At 38.9% G+C, this 10,408-nt stretch overlaps 1 protein-coding gene across 2 annotated transcripts in view; it reads left to right on the top strand.

The window, feature by feature from the left end:
• The window catches only part of LOC111869812 (adenosine 3'-phospho 5'-phosphosulfate transporter 1), a 33,669-nt gene that overhangs the window by 3,482 nt on the left and 19,779 nt on the right, over positions 1 to 10,408 (top strand). For both annotated transcript variants that reach the window (XM_023861598.2, XM_023861596.2), the window contains exons 3-5: positions 5,324 to 5,541; positions 7,928 to 8,152; positions 9,811 to 9,961. In XM_023861598.2, the coding sequence (XP_023717366.1) occupies positions 5,324 to 5,541; positions 7,928 to 8,152; positions 9,811 to 9,961 (594 nt within the window). The remainder of the gene's footprint in view (positions 1 to 5,323; positions 5,542 to 7,927; positions 8,153 to 9,810; positions 9,962 to 10,408) is intronic.

Genomic DNA, 10,408 nt, shown 5'->3' with positions numbered 1-10,408 from the left:
GAATGAAAATGACGTTACATACGAGGTTGATGCATTTGTGCATGTCGTACTAAGCAAGGTATAAAAACAGTTGCTTTATGAGGAATTAGTTCGTACCATTGAATATTTGACGCAATAGACAAGGTGTCGCAGAAACCGATGTTGCTATAACCAAGTTTTACTGTATATATGTGTGTATAAAATCTCTAGGCATCTGTTGATAAATGGTTCATGTTTTGTATTTTTCCTTGTCCATAGACAAGGACATATTTCACCAGTGTTAAAAGCCATAACTTTGTTTTCTCCATCAATTGTTTGCCTTCAGTAAACTCCTTTGGAAGTATTGGTCTTTTTCTTCCCAGCTTCCCCAATAAAATTGTGTGAAGGGGATTACTTTCAAGCTATCAAATGCTTTGAACTTATATTATCTGGTTTTTAACCAAATTATTGTAAATCTCCAAAAATACCCATTGTTATTATAATGAATAAGTGAAGTCAGACTGTGTTTAGAAAAGGCTCAGCAGCAAACACACATTGAGTCATAGCCAAATTCACCACAATTTCTGAAACTGCATACACTTACAAGTAGAATTGTGCACATACTGCAGTGAATAGTCAACTTTCTGTCCTAAGACATGTGATCCCGATGGTGGACCCTGTATAATGAGACATGATTTTATGTAATTCTGTGTTTAATCGGTCTCTTAACTTACATAGGGAAATGATTAGGCTACATAGGAATTACCACTTAGTCACAAATATCAGTTGTTGCTCAATTTGAGGTTTTCACAGCAGTGACTGTCTTCTGGTGTTTAATGCCGTGTAGTCCTACGTGAGTCCACCAGTATGCCTCTGAAATGTCACTGGACATCTGCTGGAATACATTTCGCTTAGTGAGGGGTGGAGTCCAACTGGGTCCACTCGGCATGGCAGCCACTGATTGGCCTATTGTAGCCTGGCCCGGGTGATTATAATGATGGAGAATTTGTTGGAATGAAGATTGGCAGGGGAAACCGAAGTACTCGGAGAAAACCTGCCCCAGCGCCACTTTGTCCACCACAAATCCCATTTGAGCCGCAACTCGAGCCGCCCCGGTGGGAAGCCAGCAACTAACTGCTTGAGCCATGGCGCGGCCTTGCTGGAATAAATGGTATTAAGTTCCAGGATATAGTACATGTCATCAGTTACATTTTTTGTTGTAGGAGCTTTTCTTCCTGCATGAAACTTCCACACACTCTTCTCACCTGTCAGCTGGCTATCTATTGCTGGTGGATATTCCTGAACCTCTGCTGATGCAGCATGGGAGTTTCTCATTTTATTGGAGGCATAGTCAGTTAATTCTTGGACTCTTTCTACAAAATCCAACCTCTGTTAAAGTAAATCTACCCCTCATTGTTATCATAATACTGTAGTAATAATTATCTGATGCTAAGCAGTATATCATAAATGTGTGTAGGGGGATGGAGATAAAGCTCCACACATTCTTGACCTAATCACAAGTTAAAAGTGAATGATCAGCTTCACACTTAGAGCACTTTTCCTCAGGAAAATAGGTCCCCGGCATCCAATTAGTAGTTGGCAAGATGGACCTTGGAGCTAGTCCTGTGAGTGGAGAGAGAATTCTCTCCCACACTGGAAATCTAGTCATAACCACTCATAGTTCTCATTTTTATTAATTGCTTTTGTTGATGTTTATTCTGAATACTTGTGTTGGGTCGTGTTTCACATTTCATTTCTCTGTATTTAATATCTCTGATCTACCACATCAGATATAATGTTTGTAAATGCACAGTTTCCTTCCTGAGTTGCTGATATCAAAGTTCTTTCTGCAAATGTTTAAATGTTTACATATCTTTGTAAATAAAACTTATATTAAAATGACAGTTTAAGGATATTCATTAATTTAAACTATGTGGGACAGAGTCTGTGAGAAGCTGATGGTCACTCAGCTGTGTAAGAAATATGCCTTTTATGGACTCTGAAGGTTTAGTACTGTTTCACAGGAGCCTGCCACTAGACCCTGTCCAGGTGGGTCAAATCAGGTACACACCTTGACACCCCATTTTCTTAAGATACATTAATATGCTTTGACAAAATCAGCAGTTTTTTTTCTTCTGAAAGTGTTTAGGAAAATAGTTTTTTCTTTGTCACTAGATTGTACATGTAGCTACAGTTTATGATTTCTTGGACATACAAGGGAGAAGTAGTAAATAGGTCACCAGTGGATATAGAACATGGTATTTGAACATGGAAAAACATTTATTTCTTGTCATATCCTCCACCAACATCAATATGCTTGTCTCATTGCTTTATCAGTGCATCAAAACCCGCAGCATAGAAGTCTTTTGACTGTTGTCACAGCCATTTTTGTACCTAGCCGGGCATCATCTGTGGCTTTCAAACATCCTTGAGAGAATTTCCAGACCCAGTTGTGAACCGACCGCTTTATGCAACAAACACTTCCCTACTGTAAACAGGAAACATTTCTGTATGAATATATTTTGCATTGAGCCCTTTTGTACATAAAAAAAGCATAACAGAACGCTGCTCTTCGGTAGTTTACATGTCAAGCATGGTTGCCATTCTGACTACTGAAATCAGACTCTGAACATGCACATGCATGTCTGCTACCTAGACTGTCAAGAAGCTACTACCTAGTGATACACATAGAAAACTTATTATGTCAATTACAGCTGTTTTACTTCCATTTGTGACCTATTTACTGACTCTCCCTCATATGTACATTATTTGTTATTCATTCCTTTACTGTGAAATACTTCTAGCTGCTAATATACTGCTAAAATGGGAGGCTGTGAGGTTTTGCAGAGGTGCTAGGAGTGAACTTAATATTATTCTTCCAGCCCCCAGTGTTCTCTTCCCCACAGGATTTCTAACTAAAATTGTGTATGCATTTCAACTCTTTGGGTATGCTATTTGTCGTTTCCATCTCCCTTGATTTGCTCACTCTAATAGTATTTAGTGATCAATACGAATTATTAAGTTCATGTACAGCAATTCCTCTCTAATTGCACTTTTGCATTTGTGTCGCTTTTTTTTTGTCCGCTACTGTGGTAGATGGTTTCATATATCTATGTTTTTAATTGTGTATATACAGAAAGAATTTGCCATGTCTCTACACTTGTAACAATTTGAGAACTTCAGAACACACTTTTTTTTTTTTTAATTTGGTGCTGGAAAGATTCCCTAAAATCTGTTGACTCATTCAAAATTTGGTTAAAGTCAGACAGTGGTAACAGATCTGCATGGTTTCTGCTTTCCTGTAGATCCTGAGGTGCTAAATATTTCTTGGATTAGTATTTTTAGAATCAGGAGGACATGAGGAAGCAGACATCATACATATATTTGTTAAGAAACAGAATATAGGATGTATCATTAAAATATTTTTTAAAGTGAGTGGTGTGCCATGCCGAACAAATGGCGAGATTAATGTTATTACATCAGTGAGAACCTTGTTCATACAGAAATTGAGTCTTAAAATTAGTTAAGGTCAATGGTGTGGTCATTATTGCTTATAAATAATAAAGTTATAACTCTGGTAAGGTAAAGGTAAAATTGTCCCTTTACTTAATTAATTAACCACCATGACATGAAAACATATTCAGAGTAGAGGTATAACTGCACGTTCTTAACCTCAGCACTAGATGGAGGTGAGTGGTCAGCTTCATGCCTCAACCACTTTACTCCCCCAGTGAAAGAGCCCTTGGTGCCCATTGGATAGGGGGCTGGGTGGGCCTCGGAGCCAGGCTGGATGCTGTGAAGAAGAGAAAATCTCTTGTCCCTGCCAGGAATTGAACCCTGGCTGTCCAGCCCGCAGCCCATCACCATACCAACTGAGCTATTTCAGCAGTAATCTCATGCAATGCTAAGATAATGCAATTATAGTACTGTCTACAAAATATACACTTTGAATGCGTATATACGTGGTGCAATCCAAAAGTTCCCGAAATATATTAATAAAAACTATTACATCTTACCTAGATCTTATTCTGCACCATCACCTTCAAAGTAGTCCCCTTGGGAGCACATACACCGATCCCAGCATTTCTGCCACTTTTCAAATGCATCCTGGAAGTCTTTCTTTGTTAGGGTGTTTAGTACCGTCTGCATATCCACTTGAATTTCCTCAACTGTATCAAATCTTTGCCCTTCAACTTGATTTTCATCTTGGGGAAGAGAAAGAAGTCGCATGGAGCTAAGTCTGGCGAGTACAGTGGGTGGGGAACAACTGCCATCTTGTTTTTAGCCAAAAATTCCTGCACAATGTAAGCCGTATGTGGTCGTGCATTGTCATGGTGGAGTACCCAGATGTTCATGTGCCACTTCTCTGGACGTTTTCTCCTCATGTTCTCCCTCAAACGCCTTAGAACATCGCGATAGAACTCTTTATTGACTGTCTGACCAGGAGGGACAAACTCCTTATGAACAATCCCATCAATATAAAAAAAACAGATCACCATGGACTTAATGTTGCTCTTGACTTATCAAGCTTTTTTTGGCCGAGGCGAAGAAGGGCTCTTCCATTGCGACAATTGCTGCTTGCTCTCAGGGTCGTAGCCATAAACCCAACTTTCGTCACCAGTGACAACCTTCGAAAGAAAGTTTGGATCCTCCTGAAGCTGTTGCTGAAGTTCCCTGCAGACTTCCAAGTGATGCTGCTTCTGTTCATTTTGCAGCAGTCGTGGCACAAACTTCGCCGCAATCCTCCTCGTGTTCAGTTCCTCTTGACAAAATTCGTTGACTTGTACCATAACTTAGTCCCAAGGTGTTACAGAGGTCTTGGATGGTCAGTCTACGATCTTGCAGAATCAGATCCCTAACTTTCGCAACATTTTCTGATGTTTTGCCCGTTGACGGCCGTCCTGAATGATCGTCATCATCAGTCAATGTTTGGCCATTTTTAAAATGCTTATACCAGTTGTAAGTTTGTGTCTGGCCTAAACTGTTTTCACAAAAAGCTTGCTTCAACATTTGGTGCGTTTCTGCAGCGGTTTTCCCAAGTTTGAAACAGAACTTTATACAGACACGCTGCTCTCTCAGGTCAGCCAATGCAAAACCGCAAACTCACGGAAACACAACAGTGGAAATACGTTCACCAACTATAAACCCAACCACTCAACTTGACGCCGCTTGCCACACTGATTCAAGAAGGATGTGTGAGGAGACACCTAGCGGTATTTCGATGTACTCATAACCATTCACGCGCAAAATTCAAATTTCAGAAACTTTTGGATTGCCCCACGTATATGGAATTAGAAGTTAATCTTGAGTGCTTCTGTTTTCCTTTCTAGAAAACAGTAAACATGCAAGTGGCTTAAATTTTCAGGCCCAGGATGTTTTCCCAGTGCTATAAGGCTCTGCCTGTCTGGACCAGATCCTTTGATAAGTGGAGATGGCCTTCAGCAGGCAACACCTCAGTTATCTCATGCCTTACAGCAGACCCACAGCACAATGCAAGAAGCTATTCTTTTGATTTTCTGTTTCCTGGGACTTCAACTGACATACCTCACTTGGGGTTTGTTGCAAGAGAAGATCATGACACAGGTAATGTCATTAAACAGAATTGTTTATTCTGTCTGAATACTTAACATACGTTTGTTTTTGGGGCTGTGTAAATAACTCCTGGAACATTTCAAAGCTTTAATTTTTTATTCAGCATATAGTTTGAGGGTTTAATACTTGTTTATAATTATTGATTCTTGGCTGTGACTTAGATCTCATTCCAAAATGTTTGCTGTCAAAATTGAACTGATGATTACTAGGTTTTGTGTGAAAATTGGGAGTTGAAAGGGTACCAGCTTACTAATACATTGTATTTTTCATTCAAACCAATGATAATATGCATAAAATGTTCTATAAACTACCATTGTAGCTGTCTTGTTTCTGAACTACAAGTTCTCAGTTAGGCTCTTTGAACCTTGCACCCATGTATTCCATATCTACACACGGGATATTTGTTTTATTGCAAAATTAAGAGCTCTGAGAGCCAGAGTTTATTCTTTCTAACTTACTGAGATGGCATTCATATTGTGGTCTTCAGTATTGTAATACCATACAATCTGGTAGGTTGCTTGAAAATGTCTTGTAAAATTTCTTGATAAGAATAATTTCTATTTAATTCCATTCATTTTGTCTTAGGAGCTATTTAACCATAATTTACCCACAACTGTACAAGGTAAAATCAAGAAGCATGTTTCCAATGCTTATATCTAAACTTTTGTTGTTTTTGTTTGTAGTAGCTGTTGTTCTTGTTAAGAAGTGAATGCTGTGTGCTGATTGCAGCTGAAGTTGTAAGCTGTTTGTGCTCAGCAGAAGTGAGGCTGAAACCTAGAATGTAGCACAATTTGTAACTAAGTGTATGGAGCTAATTCCTTAATTAAAAACTAAATGTTGCTTGACTGCTTCAGAAATTTCCTGCCTTTTATGAGACCTGAAGATTCATTATTGTATTTATGAAAGCCAATAAAAATTTTTACTCATGTGATGCTGATCAGAAAGTATCGAGACTGAACTTGTATGTTAAGTTTGTAGTTTTAAATTGTATTTTCTCTATCATGAACCAAGTAAAAAAAAAGCTATCCCTGTACCAGGCCATGAAGGCCCATAGGGCTGTGAGATGTTGAGGGTCCCACATTATCTAGACAATCGGCTCAAAGATGACGGTAAGGTTGTCAGCCTTACGCGCCAACCGCGCTTTACTCCCCAGGAAAATTATTTAATTAATTCCTGCTACTCATTTCTGTTAGAGGCTAAGTCAACCCCAGGGCCATAGTGCAGCTGGAAGGATTAGGTCAACAGTACTATATATGTTATCGAATGATGCGTTGAGGCCGTCATTTAATGTGAACTCCCATGAGTAGAAAGGTAAAGGTATCCCTGTGACAGGCTGTGGAGGCCTATATTGTTCTGAGACGTCGAGGCTCCCACATTTTCTAGACAGTCGGCTCACAGATAGTGGTGAGGCTATCAGCCTTAAGCGCCAGCCACTCTTTATCCCCCCAGGAAGATTCCTGGTACTCATTTCTGTTACGAGGCTGAGTCGACTCCAGGGTCATAATGTGACTGGAAGGATTATGTGAATTGAGAAGAATCCAGTGACCTCATTGTGCATCGAACCCGCGACCTTTTGGCTTGTAGCATAGTGCCTCAACCAACTACGTGACCGCCACTCCCATGAGTAACACGCAAAAATAGTTGATCGTAAGCTGTCTACTTTATATAGCACAAAATGTTCCCTGTGTTTAAGCACAATATCATGAAGACATACAGTGGGCACAGAAGTAAAGCTCCAGATATTCTTATCCTGAACACTGTACAGAGGTCAGCTTGATACCTGGGTGCTTTACCACCAGGTAAATAGCCTATAGTACCCATTGGATTGGACCCTGTTAGCATGCATGAATTCCAAAGACTAGAAAATTTACTAATACCAAATATGAAACCTGTGTTTTACATTCTTACTTTTGTGGCATGGACAGAAGTTAATTGCCAAGCTGTTGTATGCATATATATGTACTTCCCACACTTCTGGAATTTAACTTCCTATAATTTTCTTTGTGTGAGCTAGGACAGTGTAGTCAGTATAGTGACTGACTAAAGGTTGGGCAGCCAAGGGAATGGAGTTTGAGTCCCAGTAGGAGCAAGATTTTTCTCTTCAGCGCATCATCCAGACTGGTTCTGAAGCCCACACAACCTCCCATCCAGTGGACACTTGGGGCTCTTTCCCCAGGTGTAAAGTTGCCAGGGCATGAAGCTGACCACTCACCTCCAACTAGTGCCAAGGTCAAGAATACGTGAATCTATACATCCACTCCTCCATACATCTTCCTGGCATAGTGCTTAATTAGTTAAACAGAGGGACAGCTTTACCTTTTCTTATGTGTTGTTTTAGATTTGTATTTAATATTTATCTTTTAATTTTTCCAAACAGGAGTACATTGATTCTGGAGGAGCTAAAGGACATTTTACAGATTCACAGTTTCTTGTCTTTGTGAATCGGATTTTGGCCTTTGTGCTATCAGGACTTTACATTATTTTTACAAGGCAGCCACGGCATGTAGCTCCATTCTACAAGTATGTCTACTGCTCATTCTCCAATATCATGAGTTCATGGTGTCAGTATGAAGCCCTCAAGTATGTCAGCTTCCCAACCCAGGTTAGAATTGATCTTTCAGTTTATTATGTTTGTATACCAGCAAATATTAAAGGAAATGAATATAATTTCAGTGGACCTCAAAAATGATAGTGTCATGTGTATGAGTGACTCCCAACAGGGTTTGGGGTAATTGGATTTATTGACCACTTATGGATTGTAACTACAGGTAATTATAACAGTCTTTGTTTTCATTAGTTGTTTCCTGGTAACAGGTTTTAACACTGTCTGCTTATGTCCTTACCATTTGGTGCATATTCCACAACTCCATTAACTGAACTAAGTCTTCATTTCATCCTGTGTATAACTCCTCAGCACGGACCACTGTAGAAAACTCTGTTTCCTACAGTTCCTCTGTTGTTGCATGTTGATACATTGCTGTGAAGAAATGTTTGCATGCATTACCCAGTAATGACTCTGGTATATTTGCTTATCTCACAGTCATTGCCTAGTAACACCTGTAAGTGCTACAATATATATAATATAATGTTTGAAAAGGCATAACTGCTTCTTAGAACATGTTTGAAGTTACTTGCACTGTTTGAATAATTATTTGACCACCATACTAGATCAGAGATTCTTGAGTGCAGCCACCAGTAACTTCTCACATGGCCACCAATTATTTTCAAGGCTAATAAATTGTTTTCAGTAGAAGGTTTTTTCCAGTCTTGAGATGAATTTTTTTTTACATGTTCTGTAAATTCATTGACCATTTTTATACAGGTGTTATGGGTCTGTGCTATATGGCTGGAACCTTTCACCATCATTTCTTGATAAATAAGTACTGCAACAAATTGATGGATTGAAATATTTAAAGAACTCTTCTGTTAGCTGTGGATAAACGTAAGGGAGCAAGTTCCCATTTAGCAAGCTGCTGTAAATTAAAATAATAACATTTTCCTTGCATCAATTAATAACAATCTTCCATACAAGATTTGTTTTGTATGTAAAAAGTTATGTGGCCACAGAACATGTTTATAACTTTTAAATGCAGTTGTCGAAGCTTTATGCTTGAAAACTGCTGTACTAGAACATGCTTACATGGAAATAAATTCTTAGATTGATTGGGGAGGGAGTGGCAAAGTAAAAAAGTATCCAAAGAGAGAGGTGCATGCATATGCTTCCACTTTCCCTTACTCACGTGACAATATTATCGTGTGTATGAGTGACTCTTGATTGGGTTTTGGATAGATATTGGATTTATTGATCATTTTACCACACAACTTGTAATTACACTTAATTATAGTGCCATCGCTAATCTCCACACTTTACAAATCACAGCTAAGTCTTTTCCATCTTGCAGTGTCATCACTAGCAGTTGCCTGGTAATGGCTTCTAACAGTGGCTACTCCTCTGCTTCTAGGCACATGTCCTCTCTGAATGGCGGCTCCCTTCCATCTGTGTGTATTCTTGCTCCAGTTATCCCTCTTATAACCCCTTGGCACAGACCACCATAGAAAACACTGCACTCAGACTGTTGCTGCAGGAAACTTTTTGTTTGCAACCATTACCTGGAAACAGGTCTACACACTACAATATTGTTAGATAAATTGGGAAAGATAAAAGGAAAGCAATAATTCATGTAAACCATCCTATTGAAATGTGCTGCCGAAGTTCATGTTGAAGAAAATAATGTGAAACAATGATAATTTATATTTCAGGTACTAGCCAAGGCTTCAAAGATAATTCCAGTCATGATAATGGGGAAGATCGTTTCTAGAAAGAAATATGAGTACTATGAGTATGTGACTGCAGTGCTTATATCAGTGGGAATGGCATTCTTCATGCTGGGCAGTGCAGATGACCATAAAGGCAATACTACCATCTCTCTTAATATCATATTTTAAGTATGGGTTAATCATGATGTTCTGAAATTGTTTTTCACACAGGGAACAGTTTGGAATGGAGACAATATGCCTTTTTACCACTGTTGTCAAGTTAAGTGGTAGTGATGCGCTGTGTCATGTTTTGTGGTGTTATGTAAGGTACTTCTCATAAAATATACTTTTTTAATAAGAGTGTATCCAAAGACAATGATTGAGAAAGAAAATTTTGAATAATATCAAAAAGCACTTAACCTTTAAACGACTAAAGACAACGTATGTCGTCGTTAAAAGAAAGTCCCCGGTACGAATGACGCTATATGGTGTCGCAGAGTCCGCGCGTGGCAACGTTATATAAAATTAAATTTTAAAGTAGAAAATTATGTCCTACTTACATAATTTTTGGCCACCATCTGCATGGAGTGTCTGTCTTCCC

The sequence above is a fragment of the Cryptotermes secundus genome, unplaced genomic scaffold (genome assembly GCF_002891405.2).
Source record: "Cryptotermes secundus unplaced genomic scaffold, Csec_1.0 scaffold245, whole genome shotgun sequence".
NCBI classification, from domain to species: Eukaryota; Metazoa; Arthropoda; class Insecta; order Blattodea; family Kalotermitidae; genus Cryptotermes; species Cryptotermes secundus.
The sequence above is the reverse complement of the archived record's forward strand: the minus strand, read 5'-3'. Positions and strand labels throughout refer to the sequence as shown.